Source organism: Neomonachus schauinslandi, chromosome 11 (genome assembly GCF_002201575.2).
Source record: "Neomonachus schauinslandi chromosome 11, ASM220157v2, whole genome shotgun sequence".
NCBI lineage: Eukaryota > Metazoa > Chordata > Mammalia > Carnivora > Phocidae > Neomonachus > Neomonachus schauinslandi.
The window spans coordinates 97,250,849-97,271,105 of NC_058413.1; the positions used below are offsets into that span (position 1 = coordinate 97,250,849).

Consider the following 20,257-nt stretch of genomic DNA (forward strand, 5'->3'; position numbering starts at 1 on the left):
CCATGGCTGGTAGGCTCTGCTCCTCGTTGTTGGAGGTGGGAGTGGGCGCCTGGTGGTCACTCGCACCCCTGCCCCCCGGCTCCTTGTAACTGCCTCCCTGCCCTCCTCCCCCATGCTGTCCCAAGCCCGCTCACCCCCACGGACCACGCTCTAAGGTGTGCAGACCTTTCCTGGGGCACCACAGAGCCGGGCGAAGCTGAGAACCTCCCACGTCTGGAGAGCAGGGCCAGAGAGGCGGGCAGGAAAGGCGCTGTTTTCGGGGCACATCCATGTCTTCCCCAACCCCCTTGGGCTCTCCTGTAAGATGAGCAACTGCCATACCCTACTCCAGAGCTGGAGGTCCCAGGACGGGTGGGCAGAGTGGAGGGAGGGGTAACGAGACTCTCCCTTTAATGAGGGCTTTGCACCTGTGAAAAAAATCAATCGTGGGATCAAGAGCATGGGGCAGCTGCCTGGTCCTTTGCCCTACCTTTGCGTCGAACTGCTCTAGACTATCCCACCCCGGTGGGCATCTGTCCCCTATCCCGGTGGGCATTCCTGCAAGGTGGGAATGGTAGTGCCTGCCTTGCGGGATTGTTTTGAGGGTGAAAGAAAGCATCCAGCACAGGGCTACGGTAAACCTTTCATAAAAGTGAGTTCCTCCCTCCTTTCTAACTCACGTACCTCATGTGGCAATCTCTAGCCCTGTGGGGCTTGCAGGCTGAAATAGATGTCTGTCAGTCAGCAACATGGACTGAGTGCCAGTAAGTTTTTGCAAAATCATGCAGTAGCCATGTGGTAGGGGAAGAAAAAGAAATAAGAGGCAGAGTGATGCTCTTGGAGCTTACAGTGCGGTCGGAGTGAGAACATGCACTGTGTACACACACACACACGCACGTGCGCGTGCACACACATGCCTTCAGAACCATTATAAAGCACTATCCAATCACATGTAACATACCGCAAACTATATTACATGATAACTGAAAAAGGTATCCTAGGGAACAGATGAGTGACTCAAAGGAAGGAGGGGGCTGGGCGCGTGCGTGTATGTGTGTGTGTGTGTGTGTGTGTGTGTGTGTGTAAATAGATCTTCTTCCACACATGGAATAGTGGAACAAGAACAATTCTCAAAGCAGAAGACTTGGGTTGACCAAATGTCGGAGCTTTGTGATCTTTAGCAAGCTACTTTGGACATCTCTTTATCTATCAAATGGGACCAATAGCAGGTCATTCTCAGGGTGGTTGTAAGGATTAAGAGAGTGTGAGGACTTACGTGGAAGTGCTTAGCACAGAGCCTGGCACATCCTAACTCTCCATGCGTGTCCGCTCCGTGCCTCTGTTCTCCCTCCCTCTCTCTTCCTCCTGCCCTGGACCACACCCATGCTGGGTCCGGACCAGCTGCTCCTGACCCCCTTCTTTGCCACAGTTTTGTCTTTGCCACATTTTCTGCCATGTTGCTCATTGTGCTAATTTTCCAAGGGAAATTACCAAGTCTGCTCTTTCTAAACCATCCCGCTGACGCTGACTTCTCCTGGCCCCAGGCAGCAGAGTAATAATACATGAATGCTGAATGATAAATAGCACCGTCCACACAAATCTATCAGATGGCGCGGTGCAGTTTTAAAAATGCAGACACTACATTTCGCTTCTGTTCCCCAAGCAAGGAGCAGGGATGGGTTCATTGAGGATGGCCCTCCAAGCCCAGAAGGCAGCTTCATGGTGCGAGCTGCCGGCCACCGTGGGGTGAGCCTGCCTGGTGCGCTCTGTCGTTCTGTGTGTGCTGGAGCATGGCTGTTGGAGGGACTGGTGTTGGGATGTTGTGAGCTGTCATTGTGACCCAGGGAACCTCCTCTCTGTGCTGCAGAAAGATTGCCATGGGGGGTGGGAGGGGGCGCTTAGGGCCGTGATGCAAGGAGGAAGTCAGAGATGCAGAATGGATTTGTTTCCCAGGCGCAGACAACTAAACGCTCCAGATGTGGCTTTTGTCCAAGCTGCTCCCCCTCTACAGCAAATGTATCTCCTAAAAAACCAGAGGCTCCAGGTCCCCTCCTGGCAAGCAGCCCACAGAGTAGAAGGCACTGACATCTCCCCAGCCACTTCCTTATTTTTTTAAGAAGAATATTTTGCATCAGAAACCCTTTGATGAAGAAAGGGAAAGAGAGCCCTTAATGAAATATGTTAATCTGGGTAAGCCGGGCTCATATGAAAAGGAATATTAAAAGAGACAATATTCGCCAAAGCCAGCTCAGTACTCTGAGAGAGCTGAAAAAGAAAGAGAAGAAAATAGGGCCCCTAATTTAAGCTATTCAGGGTCAGAGAGATGGCAGTGATCAAGTTTGGAAAATCAGCTAGAGGCCTTCAGATTTGACTCTGATACATTAGCCTGGGAGGGCTGTGGGGAGAGAGTTTTTGTGCCAACATCAAAGATAATTTGGGAATGCAAGGTCAAATCCACCTGCAAACGATTGGTTTTTACAAGAGAAAAGGGGGCCACCCTCCTGTGATTGGCGGCTGAGTGTGGAAAGGAAAGGAAAGGCAAGGCAAGGGTATTTATTGTGACTACAAAATGCAGAGGAACTCCAAGTCCAAAGTAAAGGACAAAAAGGGGCTCTGATCTAACACCAACAGTGGGTTGTAAGTGCCCAGCACATGCCAAGTGAGGGAGACAGGCAAAGATTTAGACATGGCTCCTGCCTTCAGGGAGCTTAGCATCTCCTTGGGTAGTTGCTGCTGAAACAACAAGCCCCAGACAATAAAGAGGGCTGTAAATGCTGTAGGAGTTCAGAGGAAAAGAGTGGTAAAAGATAAAGCCAGAAAGTTATACACAAGCCAGATGTTGCAGGGCCTGGGGTTATGTAAAGAAATTTCGTTGTTATCCCAAGAGCTAGGAAAAACTGTTGAAGAGTTTTATGCAAGGGGATGGCAGTATCAGATTTGTGTTAGAGGAGACCACTCTCAATGCCAAAATAGTGTTTGGCCTGTAAGAAGTGCTTGATCATATTTGTGGGATGAATGACAGCTGCAGCATGGAGAACAGATGGAAGGGGGCACAGAGTGGGTTCTGGGAGGCTAGCTAGTTAGGATGTTACTTTCCTGGTCCAAGTGAGAGATGACAGTGGCTTGGCCTGGGGCAGGGATAGAGATGGAGAGAAATGGAGAAATTCAAAAGATACATGGAACACAAAAGCTATAAGACTTGATAGAGAGAAGAGTCAAGAATAACACTTAGCATACCATGATCCCATTTCCTGAGATAGGGACCCTGGGAAGGCAGTGGGTTTATAGGATATATGGTCAAGACTTCTGTCTTGGACGTGTTGACTGTGGACGTCTTTGAAACATCCAAGAGATGTCAAGGAAACAGTTGGCTATAAAAATCTTGAGTTGAAAGGAGACATCCAGCTGGACACAAATCTTTGAGTTAATCTGTGTATAGATGGAAATAGAAGCCAAGTGTGGGGAAAGTCTATGAAGTGAGAGAAGGAGAACCTAAGATGGAGCCTGGAAGAACTCCATCTAACCATTAATGGTAGGGTAGGGAAGATGCATCTGCAAAGAAGAGAGAGAAAAAATAGTCCAAAACATAAGAGAAAAACCAGAGAGTGTTTTATCAGGGAAGCCAAGGAAAGAGTGTTTCAAGAGGAAGGGAGAGGTTCAAGTGTTGAACATGTGAGAGGCCAAGTGAGAAATTAGTCTTGGTGACATGGGGTCACCTATACCATTGAGATACAGTGCTGACATCATGAGGGGGTGTGAGGAGTAAATGGTGAATGTTTACATTGTCCAGACCACACCTGGTGCATCATAGATACTTGGTAAATATTAGCACTTCTGAAACAATCGGAGAGATAATTCTTGGCAGACTCTCACCCCCAGGATACTACACAGATAGCAGATTGAAACATACCCCAGTCTTCTGTGAAAAAGGCCTACTTACTTGTCCTGGAACTTCAACCTGAGGGGCAGGCTTCAGGTCACATCTAGAGACTACCGAAATGTTCTAAGGGAATGTGGGCTGGGGGAATACCACCTTTGTGCTTTCCCTTGGCCTCACTACAGCTCACTAGTACATCCCAGAAAGGAGCTCATACAGTTGTCTGAGCCTTGATTTTTTGCAACTGTTGTCAAGTGGACACCTCCAGATGACCTGGTCTGGAGGTCAGCAGGGTTTGTGATTGTGGTCCCATAGAACTGTATGTATTTGTATACTTTAAAAGCTGCTGTCTGAGAGTCTGGCTTCCAATCAGCCTGAAAGTCAGCAGGTGCTAAGATCCCTCCCTCTGGAACACTGAAGGTCTTGGCACACCCTCAATAACTAGGACCTATCAAGAATAAACTTTGCTTAGACAATCACAAAGGTTCAAGAGACAACAACCAAGGGCTAGGGCAAGGTGAAACAATCTGGTTCATCTCCTACATAAGACCACTCCTTCAAGACAGGAAGAGGTGGCCATTTTACCTAATACATAGAAAAAAACACAGAGAGTCAAGCAAAATGAAGAAACAGGTATGTTCCAAATGAAAGAACCCACACACACACAAAAATCCCAGAAAAAAAACTTAATGAAATGGAGGTAAATAACTTATCTGATAAAGAGTTCAAAATCATGGTCATAAAGATGCTCATAGAACTTAGGAGAAGAATGGATGAACGCAGTGAGGGCTTCAACAAAGAGACAGAAAATATTTTAAAAGTACCAAACAGAAGTCATAGAGCTGAAGAACACACTAGAGGGATTCAGCAGGAGACTAGACAATGCAGAAGAAAGGATCACTGACCTGGAAGACAGGGCAGTGTAACTCTCCCAAACAGAGCAGCAAAAAGATAAGAGAATTTGTAAACATTAAGATAACTTAAAGGACCTATGGAACAGTAGCAAGCAGAGTAACACTCACATTACAGGGCTCCTCAAGAAGAAATAAATGGGCAGAAAACTTAATTGAAGTAATAATGGCTGAAAACTTCCCTAACCTGGGTAGGGAAACAGACATCCAGATCCAGGCAGCCCAGAAAGTTCCAGATAAGATAAACCCAAAGAGACCCACAACAAGACACATTGTAATTAAAATGTCAAAAATTAAAGATAAAGGGAAAAATCTTTAAAGCAGCAAGAGAAAAGCAACGTGTTATATACAAGGGAAACCCCATAAAACTATCAGCAGATTCCTCAGAAACTTTGTGGGCCGAAAGGGAGCAGCATGGTGTAGTCAAAGTGCCAAAGGGGAAAAAAATTCCAACCAAGAATACTCTGCCTGGCAAGGTTATCATTCAGACTTGAAGGAGAGACAAAGAGTTACCCAGACAAGCAAAAGCTAAATGAGTTCATCACCACCAAACTGGTCTTATAACAAATGTTAAAGGGACTTCTTCAAGCTGAAGAGAAAGGGTACTAATTAATAACAGGAGAACATATGAAAGTGAAAATCTCACTGGTAAAGGTAAACATATAGTAAATGTAGTGGATTAATCACTTATAAAGCTAGTATGAAGGCTAAAAGAGAAGTCGTAAAAATATCTATAACTACAATAATTAGTTAAGGGATACACAAAATAAAATGCAAGAGATCATGAGAAAAGAATTTAAGCACACCACTAAAGAAAGTCATCAAACCACAAGTGAAGAGAGCAAAAGAAGGAATAGAGAGAAACTACGGAACAGGTGGAAAACAATTAACAAGTGGCAATAAGTACATGTTTATCAATAATTATAGGCATACCTGGGAGATATTGCTGGTTCAGATCACCAAGATAAAGCAGTGCATATAAAAGTTATGCATATACTATACTGTAGTCTTTTAAGTGTGCAAGAGCATTATATTTTTAAAAACAATTATTGTAAAAAAAAAAAGTGCTAGCCATTATTTGAGTTTTCAGCAAGTCATAATCTTTTTGCTGGTGGAGGGTCCTGCCTTGGTGTCAATGGCTGCTGACTCATCAGCATGGAGGTTGCTGAAGGCTGGGGCGGCTGTGGCAAGTTCTTAAAATAAGACAACAATGAAGTCTGCCACTTCAATGGGCTCTTCCTTTCACAAACCATTTCTCTGTAGCATGCGATGCTGTTTGATAGCATTTTACCCACAGTAGAACCTCTTTCAGAATTGGAGTCCATCCTCTCAAACCTGCCACTGCTTTATCAGCTATGTTTATGTAATATTCTAAATCTTTTGTTGTCACTTCAACAATCTCCACAGAATCTTCCCCAGGAGTAGATTCTATCTCAAGAAACCAGTTTCTTTGCTCATCTGTAAGAAGCAACTCTTCATCTATTCAAGTTTTATCATGAGACTGTAGCAGTTCAGTCCCATCTTCAGGCTCCACTTCTGATTCTAGTTCTCTTGCTGTTTCTATCACATCTGCAGGTACTTCCTCCACTGAAGTCTTGAATCCCTCAAAGTCTACATATGGGTTGCAATCAAATTCTTCCCAACTCCTGTTAATGTTGGTATTTTCACCTCTTCCCATGAATCATCAATGTTCTTACTGGCTTCTAGAATGGTGAATTCTTTCTGGAAGATTTTCTATTTACTGTACTCAGATCCATCAAAGGAATCACTATCTATGGCATCTATAGCCTTATGAAATATATGTCTTAAAATAACAAGACTCGAAAGTCGAAATAACTCCTTGATCCACGGGCTGCAGAATGGATGTTGTGTTAGCAGGCATGAAAACTACATTCATTGTACATCTCCGTCAGATCTCTTGTCAGGTGCATTGTCAATGAACAGTATTATTTTGAAAGAAATCTTTTTTCTGAGCAGTAAGTCTCAACAGTGGGCTTAAAATATTCAGCAAACCCTGTTATAAACAGATATGCCAGCATCCAGGCTTTGTTGTTGCATTTATAGAGCACAGAAAGAGTAGATTTAGCATAATTTTTTTTTAAGTAGGCTCCACACCCAGCATGGAGCCCAATATGGGGCTTGAATTCACAACCCTGAGATCAAGACCTGAGCTGAGACCAAGAGTTGGACACTTAACCAACTCAGCCACCCAGTCACCCCTAGCATAATTCTTAAGGGCCCTAGGATTGGGGGATGTTAAATGAGCAGTGACTTCAACTTAAAGTCACCAGGTTCATTAAGCCCCTAACCAGAGAGTCAGCCTGTCCTTTGAAGCTTTGAACCTGGGCATTGACTTCCCCTCTCTCGCTATGAAAGTCCTAGATGGCATCTTCCAATAGATCACTGTTTCATCTACACTGAAATATGTGTCGTCTAGTGGAGCCACCTTCACTGACTATCTGAGCTAGATCTTCTGGAGAACTTGCTGTAGCTTCTACATCAGCCCTTGCTGCTTCACCTTGCACTCTTATAGAGATTACTTCTTTCCTTAAACCTCATGAACCAACCTCTACAAGCTTGAGATTTTTCTTCTGCAGCTTCCCCACCTCCCTCAGCCTTCAAAGAATTGAATAAACAAGAAATAACAAGTGTTGGCAAAGATGTGAAGAAAAAGGAAACCTTCTTACACTGTTGGTGAGACTATAAATTGCTGCAGCCACTATGGAAAACAGTATGGAGGTTTCTCAAAAATTTGAAAGTAGATTTATTATATGATTCAGCAATTCCACTTCTAGGCATTTATCCAAGAAAACAAAAATACTGATTTGAAAATATTTATGCACCCCTATATTCATTGCAGCATTATTTACAATAGCCAAGAGATGGAAGAAAGCTAAGTCCGTTGATAAGTGAATGGATAAAGAAGATGTGGGACACACACGCCCACACACACATGCACACACACAATGGAATATTACTCAGCCATAAAAAGAGTGAAATCTTGCCATTTGCAACGACATGGGTGGACCTGGAGGGTATTATGCTAAGTGAAATAGGTCAGACAGAAAAAAGACAAATACCATATGATTTCACTTGAAAACAAAACAAACACATAATAAACCTCATAGATGCAGGGAACTGACTGGTGGTTACCAGAGGGGAAGGGTTCTGAGGATGGATGAAATGCGGGAAGGACATCAGGGGGTATATATTTCCAGTCATAAAATAAATAAGTCATGGGGATGTAATGTACAGCATAGTGACTATAGACAATAATATTGTATCGCATGTTTAAAAGTTGCTTAGAGACTAAATGTTGAGGGTTCTCATCATACGCAGAAAATTTTGGGGGCACCTGGGTGGCTCAGTCAGTTGAGCACCTGACTCTTGATCTCACAGCTGTGAGTTCGAGCCCCAAGTTGGGCCCATGCTGGGTGTGGAGCCTACATTAAAAAAAAAAAGAAAGAAAAGAAAAAAAAGGAAGAAAAGGAAAAAACTTTGTAACTCTGTATGGTGACAGTAGCTAACTTAAAGTAGTGATCACTGCACAATGTCACAATGTATGTAAATATCAAATCGTTATGCCATACACCTGAAATTAATATATTATATGTCAATTATACATCAATAAAAGAAAGAATTCTATGAGGTGAATAGATATATGAAACTCTATTACTGTTGAGGAACTGGTGCATATAGACTTGAAACTTTTTTTTTTTTAAGATTTTATTTAATTATTTGAGAGAGAGAGAGAGAGCATGAGCAGGGGGAAGGGCAGAGGCAGAGAGGGAGAAGCAGACTCCCTACTGAGCATGGAGCCCAACACAGGGCTTGATCCCAGGACCCTGAAACTTGAAATTCCCAAGTTAGTTCCTACAAAGAACAAGGAAATTTCAAAGTGGAACAGAGGAAGATTCGATTTTCTCATTCTAAGGAGGTGCATTGTGACATAATGAAATCCCTGAGTCTGAACCTTGGAGGGTCCTATCTGAAGCCTCCATAGGATTGGAAGTGACTCAGGAGAACACACATGATACCTGTCTCCAGTGTTCTTGGGATTTCTAAACCAAATCCCACTATCTCAACCACTTCCCTCTCCAGTTCTTACATGGAGGCAACGCAGAACTCTAAAAATGGCTTAGCATGGAATTCCTAGGAAGCATGCACAGATTTTCCCAGGCCCCCACGAGCGACAGAACAGCAGCCAGATCATGCCAGCCCTCACAGTCCAAGGGGTTTTGGTGCCTCAGTGTGAATGTGGCGGAAGACCACTGAGCAGAAGGAGATGCCCGGAGGTTTCTAAGAGACAATAAAAGTTGGGCAGGTGTCCCTCTGTGACAGCAACAGAAAACGTAGGTGTCTTAAAAATCATTTCCATTAAAGCAGACCTTCCCAAACCATATTTTAAGGTCTGGCTTCCTCTGTGACCCTTGGCCCCACTCCCACCCAGCTGGGTGTGTGGCCCCTATCTCCTTTCTCCTCACATTCCAGGGCTCCTTCTTTTGCTCCAGAAAGGGAACCAGGTTTGGCTTACACACAGCAAAGCCTGTTTCTTAAAAAAAGGAACATGAGTTTGGCTGGAGATTGCCCAATCTCCAATCCAGTGTTGTGCTCAGGTGAGAAGAGAGGACATTGTAGGATATTAGAATATTCTAGGATATGATTTCCCAAAACACTGTTTTCTGATGGCACCTTTACTGTTGCTAGGACATTAAACATTTCAGATCCTGAGTTCCACTTCTAAGTATTACTGGGTCAGAAATAAGGCGTGGAAACTGGACGTTAAGATGGGGGCAACAATATGTTATGCCACTGAATTTATAGAATTACGACTAATCTTGAGTAAAGGATGTCGGTTACCTCAGGAAAGATGAAGCTTAAAGTTATGATGAAGGATCACGAAGTCTTCCTTTTCTATACCAACAAACTCCCAGTATGTCCTTGAAAGCGGGTATCTGAAACTCTGTCGTAGGATGCTGAAGCTCCCAGGAGACATGCCACAAACAATGGGGCCAAACCCCCAGAGTGGACTGGACATTCCTGGGGGACGTTTTCCTCACCCACAGAGGCCAGGCTCCTGTAAGTTCTCCAACATGACATCCTTGTACACTCCCTGCTCTTTATGAGACACCTCTTCGTCCACATCCCTAAATGGCAGCCGTCCCTGGATCTCAAAACAAGTCACCAGGTGGCCATAGACAGAGCTCATCATTTGACCAAGATGAAACCAGAGACTTACGAGAACTCGTTGGGACTTAGGAGAGTGTCCTAAATTATCCAATCAAGATGAAACCAGAGACTTATGAGAACTCACTGGGACTTAGGAGAATGTCCTAAATTATCCAATAAGATCATTTTTTACACAGTAATATTCTCTAACTCTGAGGAAAGAAGATGACACATTGTCCACAAAAACCACTGTGGAGACTATATTTTTCTGGAAGATAAATCAAAAAATTAAGGCCCCAACACAGGCATACACACTTCTGAATGTTATATTTATATCCTATAGGATAAATGGTGTGTATTTCTGGGATGGGAAAGTTATGGTGAGTTAGAGGTGTACTCAAATTTTAATGCATAGGGAACACACTGGAGACCTTGGAAACATCCAGATTCTATCTAGCTCAGGAGTTCTGGGGTGGGACCTGAGTTTCCACATTTTTAACCAGTGACGCCAATGTCTCTGGTCCAATGGAAAGGTTATATGGAATTTACAGGCCTGATAGGATCGTGAACATAGCAGCAACAAACCTTTTTGAAAATCTACTATACACCACGTATCTTTCTACCAGTGTTTTATATATTAATGCATGAACCACATAAATAATCTGAGAATAATAATATTACCTTTCCTCTTTTATGAGAATATTTTGTCAAATATCCAGTAAATGGGAAAGCCCGGGTTTTACTCCAATGTATCTTAACTAGAATTTATCTGAAAAGAACACAGACCAATACACAGAGACAGCCCTAATGAATGTCTGTAGCAGTTTCTGTTAACTGAGAAGAATAATAGAAACATGTTAAGAAGGTAACAAGAAAGAATGAATCAAATAATGTTAACATTTTATGCACATAGACATATATAAAAATAGGAACTATGTACACACTAAAAGTGATAGAGAAGAAAATTTTCCTGTCCATGAAATCAAGATCATTTTCAATTGTGTAAATCTTATAAATCTATTTTTGGATTATATTGTTTGTGTTTTGCAAACACACTAGGGAGATGAACACCTTGAGATAAAATACGTTAGAGCAGTTTTTCTGAGTCTTCTATTTCTTTGAAAATTTGTATCGTGTACTGAGTGATATTTTAGAAACTTAACACACTTGACATACATTAATAATGCGATTCTTGTAGACTTTTTTTTGAAAATACAAAGAAGTAATAAAGAAGAGTATGTCTGTGACATGAGTGTGGAATACAATGGACTGGCCCGAGGCCTGATGGACTAAAATCCCAACTGCAAAAGCCGGCATCTCCACGTAAACAAAAGTGACAGACTTCATTTTGCAAAGCAAAGAGAAACTAAGAAGAGAATGTGATGGTTTATTCGCATCTCTCAGTGAAGCCCTCCAAGACCCTCGTTAATGACAGAGGGGGAAATAGTAACTTTATAGTAAGTGGAGGAAGCTGACAAGAGCACCTAAGCTAAGTGATCGAGGTCAACATCCACTGTAATGGTTTTTTGGTTGTTTTTTTTTTTTATTTGAGAGAGAGAGAATGAGAGAGATCACATGAGAGTAGGGAGGGTCAGAGGGAGAAGTAGACTCCCCGCCGAGCAGGGAGCCCGATGTGGGACTCGATCCAGGGACTCCAGGATCATGACCTGAGCCAAAGGCAGTCGCTCAACCAACTGAGCCACCCAGGCGCCCAACATCCACTGTAATGGGACAAATCGGTACCAGGTGACTCAAGCACACAGAGGGATACGTTATCACTGCTGTGATGCTGGTAAAAAGAAATGAGGAAATAATAATCTGAACCTATTGTGAAGAAAATGTCAGTTTTATGTAAATTTCAACGCACAACACCTCCCATGGTCTGTAACTCTGATCATGCATTTAAATACTCGTAAGACTTTCTTACCAATATGGAGAGCAGGTCTCTTTTAATGAAATGTATATATATTGGTGCATCTTTTCCTTAGCCCCTCTGTGTTCAGGCACATCATGTGGGCCTCCTCCCTCTGCCTGCCCTCATCAAAAATGAACTCACTGACTCGTGATTACTGTCCCTCTCCTATAAACATGGGCAAATCAAGTATGATGTGTGTGTGAGCTTGCACCCGCTCCCGGGAGGCCACAGAGAGAAATGAACGCCCGCCACCATGTTGCTAGTCCATTCCCTCCCAAACCGAAGAGGTACCCACAGCAGGTAGGAGCACATATTTGCAACTCTCCCAGCCACAGAGTGACTCTCTGGGTGGCTGGGATGTTTTAAAAGACAAGGAGAGGGGCGCCTGGGTGGCTCAGTTGGTTAAGCCACTGCCTTCGGCTCAGGTCATGATCCTGGAGTCCCAGGATCGAGTCCCGCATCGGGCTCCCTGCTGTCAGCAGGGAGTCTGCTTCTCCCTCTGACCCTCCCCCCTCATGCTCTCTCTCTCTATCTCATTCTCTCTCTCAAATAAATAAATAAAATCTTAAAAAAAAATAAATAAATAAATAAATAAAAGACAAGGAGAAAATAATGTGTTTCTGAGCATCCGCAGCCTGGCATTTGTGACTTTGGCTCATAAAACCAAAGAATTAAATGCAAAACTGCAGATGGGGAGCTGGGCCAGTGCCCTTCACAGATGCCGAGCCTATGCAGCTAAAAGTGGTGTTTTGAAAACCATCAAGACCTCAATTAACCAGAATCTGAAGGCATGGTATAGTCTCTTCTGGTGAACTGATTTATCAGGTTTAAGCCTTTTTTTAAAAAGGCAAAGAAGTCTTCCTAACAGTCTTTCTAGAATATGCTTGCCTCCCCTCCTGTTCTAGGGATTAAACAGCAGTGAATGCAATTTAATCTTTTCTACTGAGAATTTTCAGGATCCTCTACTGTGGATTTAAAAGGCATGGAAAATTAGACTGAATAGTGACATCAGGACATGCCCCGAGAAGATTTTTAAGCCCTACTATCAGCTTTTTTTCTCGTGCTTTGCCTTTTTTTCTTTTCAAAGTGAAGTGCCAATAAAGTAATCTAGTTATGAATTCTGGGTTTGGAAGATCCTAGCTGAGACATTGCTGTAACTGCAAGCCCTTCCCCTTTTTCTTGGGAATCCCCCAGTAGGTGCACAGCAAAAAATATAGCGAATGAATGACTGGATTCCTCTGGAGAGGAAGAATGTTTAATGTCACAGTATTCCTGAGTGGCATTTATCTGGTATTCTTCACTTTCTACAATTTTGTTAAACAGCCCTGGAATGGGCTGCCAGTCCCCTTGGGTGAATCAGGAGCATGCTCATCTCTCTGTTGGCTCCTGACCCTAAAGACTCAGCATTCTCCTGCCGGTGAGAGAAAGAGGGTAGGGTTTGCGCTGGGGACTCTGGCACTCGGTCTGTCCCCTCGAAGACCAAGTAACACTCAAGACCACCACCACACAAGTGCACAAGGAAAAGAGCTATGGAGGCATGTACAGAAGGAAAAAGGGGGAGAAGACTTGGCTTCACCCTTGGCACTGGGTGGATAGGGATCTCATGGCTACAACAGGTCACTGATGTGGTGTGGGAGGCCAGGAAGAAGGGCACTGGCTAATCACACCCTTAGGGCTAGCAAGCAAATGGGGATCTCAGAAGGGGCCTTGGGAAACATATCGTCTGACCCCCGTCTGGGGCTTGAACTCATAAGCTGGCCCAGGGCAGAGGAGAGGCAGGGCATTTGCTGCTCACATTCTCAGGCATCCCTTGGTCTCTTTGAGCTTCATGGAACAAAATCCTTGTATCTTTGTGAAGTTGTTAAGGCCTGTGCCTTCTTGCTGCTGTCTGTGTAGAGCTGGACCTCTTCTGGGTCCCACAGTGGAGATTGAGACTTGAGGCTGGGGAAGGTTTGCGGGGTTTTCCTGGCCATGGTTTGAAATGGGTGCTCTCTCTCCAGATTCCTGGGACTTCAAGCAGTCCACACGCAACATCTCCCCCACCATCAACCAGGCCAACATCGTGGACTTGCACCCAGCATCTGTGTACAGTATCCGCATGTACTCCTTCAACAAGATTGGCCGCAGCGAGCCGAGCAAAGAGCTCACCATCAGCACCGAGGAGGCTGGTGAGTACCTGGCCTTGTGGTTCTTTCCCATGGCCCTGGGGATCAGGCCCATCTGAGGCCCACACCCACCCTGTCCACTGATGGTGGGCTTGCAATACAAGAGGGAAGGAGAGATCCCAAGTATTTATTTGTGTTTGCCTCTGGATCATTGGAGGCTCTTCTGTTTGACCTTTTCCAGGCGGAGTTGTAGATGCTGGGCTTTGGGGAGCTGTCCATGGTTCTTTCTCACTCCCCTGGCTCCAGCCTGCCTAGAAAGGACAGATATGCTAGATCTGCAAAGGGCAGAGTACCAGTGCCCTGTATTAATTTCCGTGACCTTTGTCTTGGATTTTGTCTGAAAGTTTAAACAAGCTTTCTCTCCTTATAGTTTCTCCTGTTATTGTAAAATATAAAATAATACCAAAAGTACATATAATATATGTGTGCAACTTTACAAATAAAAATAAAGTAAAAACTAGTATAACCCACACTATCAATTGCCAGCATGCCAGGGGTCCTCCCCATTCCCCTTCCCGACCAGAGCCTCCCGTTCCTCCCCATAAAGTAACCAGTAGCCCTTCTTGCTTTTCTTTCCTACACTGTCACTACATTGTATATACACATAAAGCATATAGTTTAGTTTTGCTTATTTCCTAGTGGCATGTATTCATGAAATTATTCTTGACATATTTTTCTGTTGTCTTCCTTGTTTTGGTCGATACTGTTTTTGTGAGTTTCATCATTTGTGCATTTTCAGTGCTGGGTAGTATTCCTTGCCATGGTTATACCTCAGCCTTTTGGTCTATTTTCATAGAGATGGACATTTGGGTCGTTGACAGTTTGGAGCTGTGAACATTTTTGTACCGGTACCCTTACAGAGGTTTGCGAGTTCTCTGTGGAATCTAAGTAGTTGCAGAATTACAAAGTCATCAGATGAGCATACTTCTACCTTTAACCAAGAATGCCAAAATGTCTTCCAAAGTATGGAGCCAGTTTGCTTTCCCATGGCGGGTATATATAAGAATTCCTGCCCCAACACACCCTTGCCTACACTTGAGACTATCAAACTTTTTAAAAATTGTTGCTGGTCTGCCGGATATATAGTAATATTTCATTGCCATTGTTTGCTGTTTTAAGCAAATCGTGGAGAAAGGAGAGGAACTGTAAGCCCTGCGGTTGTGTCAGGGGGCTCAATTGAAGGTTCTCTGCTTTTGTGTATGAGCTTTTCCTCTGTTCCCTAGCAATTCTCCAGCTCAGGAGGATGAGAGTGAGGACCTAGGACTCTTTTCTTCCAAGACTTGACTTATAATGTTGTTTCTCCATCCACCAGCTCCCGATGGGCCCCCCATGGATGTCACCTTGCAGCCAGTAACCTCACAGAGTATCCAAGTGACCTGGAAGGTAAGCGAGAGCAAAAGCATTTCCCTGCTAACTGCCTCCATGCCTCCTCCCTCCTCAACTCAGGAGTGAAGCCCCAGCAAGCTTGCTAGTCTCTAGTCTCTGAGAATTCTCATGCCTGTTTTTTGCCAAACAGATGAGGTCAGAGGAGAGGAAAGACAGGAGGAAGAAGGGTTGGGTCCCCCCACCACTCTCTTTACCTCGGCTCTCAGACCTTGGCAGTGCCAAGGAGGGGAAGACGATTTTTCCACCACACTGGCCCCTCTTCCCAACCCCACATGTTGTAATAGGTCAGGAGTTGGATTTGATTTTGTACAAAGTTCAAGGGGGCCCTGTGGACAATGGGAGATGACAGGACAGGGTCTCCCCCTCGTCTTGGCCCTGTGACTGGAGCCAGGAGGTATGGTGATATGACCCTCCATTTTTTTCCCAGTGAGGCCGCACACAGGAGTCTTGGTGTTTTCAGGCCTCAGTTTCCTCCTCTATAAAACCAGAGTGAAAATAACTGCCCTCCCTTCCTCTGGGGGTGGATGAACTGCGGAAAAAACAGACCAGTCTGTTCTGCAACCATTTCGAAGGGGTAGAGACCTATGAATTCTACAGGGTATCAGAAGACCCTGTCACTTAAGAAAACCCTTAGAAGAGTTCCCACAGCTGGGCAGAGAAAAAGATCAGAATAACGTTGAGCAGGATCAGTAAATCCTGTCCTGGGAAACTCTAGCCTCACTGCCACATCCCCGCCCTGGGCACACGAGGGCCGCCGGTACTGACGGCTGCCTGTTGCACTCAGCTTCCAGGCTTCCAGTATTTTCCTACACTCACTTGTCTGACCCTCTGTTCCTGGACGGAGGCTAGAAGAGGTGTTTGTATCCCCATCCATCAGAGGAGGGCATGGCAGAGAGATGCAAGGTGACTTGCCCACAGCCATTCAAGTAGTGAGAGAGGCGGAACTTAAATGTATGTGGTCCAGGGGCTCCTGGGTGGCTCAGTCGTTCAGCGTCTGCCTTCAGCTCAGGTCATGATCCCAGGGGCCTGGGATCGAGCCCCGCATGGGGCTCCCTGCTCCGCAGGGAGCCTGCTTCTCCCTCTGCCGGCTCTGCCTGCAGCTCCCCCTGCTACGTGGTCCAGAGCCCCAGCCCACTGCATGGAGCTCAGGAACAGAGAGCTTTCTTAGGGCCCGTACATGTTCTTCTCGGACCATTCCCATCTCAACAGTGAGGCTTGGGGGGATGCCTCGTCCACAGCTGGGATCAGACCTCCAAGGTCATTTTCTGGCTCTAACTTCTGATGGGAAAAGCTCAGGCACTTCAGTCCTCCTCTGTGCCTTTCAACAGAAGGGCTTAGTGATATTATCCTTAAGAAGACTACACTCTTGTGTGTGTGTGTGTGTGTGTGTGTGTGTGTGCAGAGCCTGGTTCCTTCCTTCCCTAGAGAAATGACCAGGATGGAAATGGGGCACAGGCTGGGCCATTGGTCATTCCTGGGAAACAGCCCACCTAGCAGATGCCCAGAGCCATGGTTCCCCTTCAGATTCGGATCTGGGCTCCAGGGCTTCCCTCAGAAACGGGGGGTGAAGCCTAGAGTCTATAATCCCAAGTCTGTCTGCATCCTGGTTCTGGACCCATGTCCTAGGAATACTCTAGGAAGCCAGGAGGTGGGGGCAGGGAATGAATACATATGTAAAACACTGAGCCATTTGGCTACAAAGCTCAGACCAGGAGGTCGATAAAAATTTAGAATCAGATTTATTTCTCCGAAGTCTCGTAATGAAAAATAAAATTGATTAGAAAGTTAGAACTTCAGAATGAACCAGCCCATCAATAAATTTTGGCCTGACTTCTCAGGGGATTTTTTTTAACACCAAGAAACAGATTAATGAAAAATAAAGATTCACTTGAAAGATAAGTCACTTCATTTTAAGACTCCTTCCGTGAGATGGATCGCCACTGCTTTATGACATAAATTTGCAGTCAGCCCTATTGATTTCTTAATGCTTCAGAGAAATATTGTTAAGATTGATTTAAATCCTGGGCGCCTGGGTGGCTCAGATGGTTAAGCGTCTGCCTTCGGCTCAGGTCATGATCTCAGGGTCCTGGGATCGAGTCCCGCATCGGGCTCCCTGCTCCTTGGGAGCCTGTTTCTCCCTCTGCCTTTCTCTCTCGCTCTGTCTCTCATGAATAAAAAAAAAAAAAAATCTTTAAAAAAAAAAAAAAGATTGATTTAAATCCTGAGTGTGCCTATTGGGGTTGAGGGGAGCAGTGGGGGGGAGGAGAGAGAGAGACAGGAAGAAAGAAAGAAGAGGGAGGGAGGGAAGGAAGATCTGTCAAGATTTGTATTAATATGTGAATATATATATATGGATATAGCAGGGTGTGCCTGGATGCCCATCCAAGACCTCTGTCAGTATATGTTGATGTATGTTATGTGGAGCTCTGCACAGGTGTATATCATCATCATGGTATAGATGGCTCTGGTCACATGGACATGTGTGTTGTATACATCAGTACGTGGCAATATGGATGTGTGTGTGTAACACGAGAGTATCCATCATTGTGAAGACGGGGTATCACTCTTGAAGATATGTTTGTGCCTATAATAGATGTCTGCGTGTGTGTGTGTGAGTGTGTGTGTGTAGGTATACATGGGCAGATACGAGAATTCAGGAATTTGCTCACTTATAAACTAGCAAACAGGACTGCCCAAGTGCAGAGAAACATTATTCAGGCATTAACAAAAAGTCAAGTCAATTAAATACACACGCACACACACCTATTTAGTGAGTTCAAAACAATTATGTTAAATTAAAAACTTCATTTTATTGAGTTAACAGTGAGCGTAAATGCAATTCATTTACAACATTCATTGAATTAAAAAAAAAAACAGTGGGGCTGTTTTACTAACTTAATTGTTTTTAATCTCACTATTTTTTAGTATAATAAAAGGTGGGCTTTTCAATTAACTTCATTGTCTTTAAAACCCTGATTCAAGTTGTTTTTATATGCACTGGGGTGGCTGCTCTCTCTCAATTTGTAGATGGGCGAGTCTGCTTGCTCAAGGAGTCAGTTTCTATCTGTGAGTCTAAATCTATCTGACTGTACGTAGGTAAGCAGATCAGGATGTTTGCTTTGATGGGTCCAGATGTGTGTGTTCGTGATTCCGGATGTGAGATGTATCAGGATTGTGTGGGGTGTGTGTGTGTGTGTGTGTGTGTGTGTGTGTGTGTCTGGTTGTGTATCAAGGTTGAAGCTTTGGATAAGAGTATGTTTTCTAGCCCCCAGACTCATGCCATTGAGTTCTGACTGTTCTTCCGGCTGACTAGGGTCAGTCCTTCATTCCCACCAGCCTAGCCAGAACTCCAAAATGCCCCCTTCTTACCACGTGTCCTGTCCACCTCTGTCCCTCTATCTGGGGGCTGGCTTCAGGCCTCGGCCCCCACACACCCCAGCCCCTAGCCATGATGTCCGGGGCATTCTAGCTACATGCTCCAAAGGGCTGGGCACACACCGAAGTCAAGGACTCTTTTTTTTTTTTAATTAGTAAAATGTATGTACCATTTTATTAACATAAAATTTGCCGTTTTATCCATGCCTAAGTGCACAGTTCAGTGACATAAAGTACATTCACCGTTAGTTGTACAATCATCACCGCCATCCACCTCCAGAACTTTCTCAGGATCCCAAAGAGAAATTCTGTGCCCTGATAAGTACCCCTCTCCCTGCCCCAGCCCCTGGAAACTTCTAGTCTCCTTTCTGACTCTGTGAATGTGACTGTTCTAGGGACCCCATAGAAACTGGATAATACATCATTTGTCCTTTTGTGTCTGGCTTATTTCACTTAGCATGATGTTTTCAAGGGTCAGCCACGTGGTATCCTGTGTCAGAATTCCATTCTGGCTGAATAATAGGCTAAGTGTCAGGCTAAATAATATTCCATTGCATTTATAGACCACATTTTTTTTATCCATTCATTCATCAGTGGACACTTGGGTTGCTTCCACCTTTTGGCTCTTATGAATAATAACGCTGCCGTGAACTTGGGTGTGCAAGTCCCTGTCTGAGTCTCCACTTTCACTTCTTTGGGGTATGTACCAAGGAGTGGAACTGCTGGATCATATGGTAATTCTGTGTTTACTTTGTTGTCCATGGCAGCTGCACCAGTTTGCATTCCCACCAGCAGTGCGAGAGTCCAGTTTGCCCACATGGTCGCCAACACTTGTCGTTTTCCATTTTTTGACAGTAGCTGTCCTAGAGGGTATGATGTGCTATCGTGGGGCTCTCTTTTTATTCAAGCTGATTGCTCATCTCCCTCTCCAGCTGGTTACTTTTTGTCTACTGTTCCATTTCTCCCAGGCTCCTGAGCCCATGTCAAATGATACCCCTAGTCATTCATTCATTCATTCATTCATTCATTCATTCAGTAACTGTGGATTGAAGGCTTGCTACATATCAGCCATCATTCTAGACAGTGAGAGTACAGCAAAGAGCGAACAAAACAGACAACGTTTTTCATCCTCATGGTGTTTACATTCTAATGGGAACAGATGGACACATAAGTAAAATAAATAGTGTCCGGTGGTGCTAAGCACAATGGCGAAAAAGAAAGCATGGGGAAGAAAAGGTGGGTCCAAGGGGTGATGGGGACCAGGAAGAAATGTAAGGAATATGGAACAGAGGGCAGGGAGCAATCTTACATAAAGAGCGTGAGGAAGGCCTCATTAAGACAGGGGCGTTTTGGGTGCCTGGGTGGCTCAGTCGTTAAGCGTCTGCCTTCGGCTCAGGTCATGATCCCAGGGTCCTGGGATCGGGCCCCGCATCGGGCTCCCTGTTCGGCGGGAAGCCTGCTTCTCCCTCTCCCACTCCCC

The 20,257-nt window shown here is 44.6% G+C and overlaps 1 protein-coding gene across 1 annotated transcript in view; it reads left to right on the plus strand.

Moving 5' to 3' along the window:
* The window catches only part of DSCAML1 (DS cell adhesion molecule like 1), a 322,784-nt gene that overhangs the window by 268,627 nt on the left and 33,900 nt on the right, over nucleotides 1-20,257 (plus strand). The window contains exons 13-14 of the mRNA XM_021696420.2: nucleotides 13,852-14,019; nucleotides 15,329-15,399. Coding sequence (XP_021552095.2) covers nucleotides 13,852-14,019; nucleotides 15,329-15,399 — 239 coding nt within the window. The remainder of the gene's footprint in view (nucleotides 1-13,851; nucleotides 14,020-15,328; nucleotides 15,400-20,257) is intronic.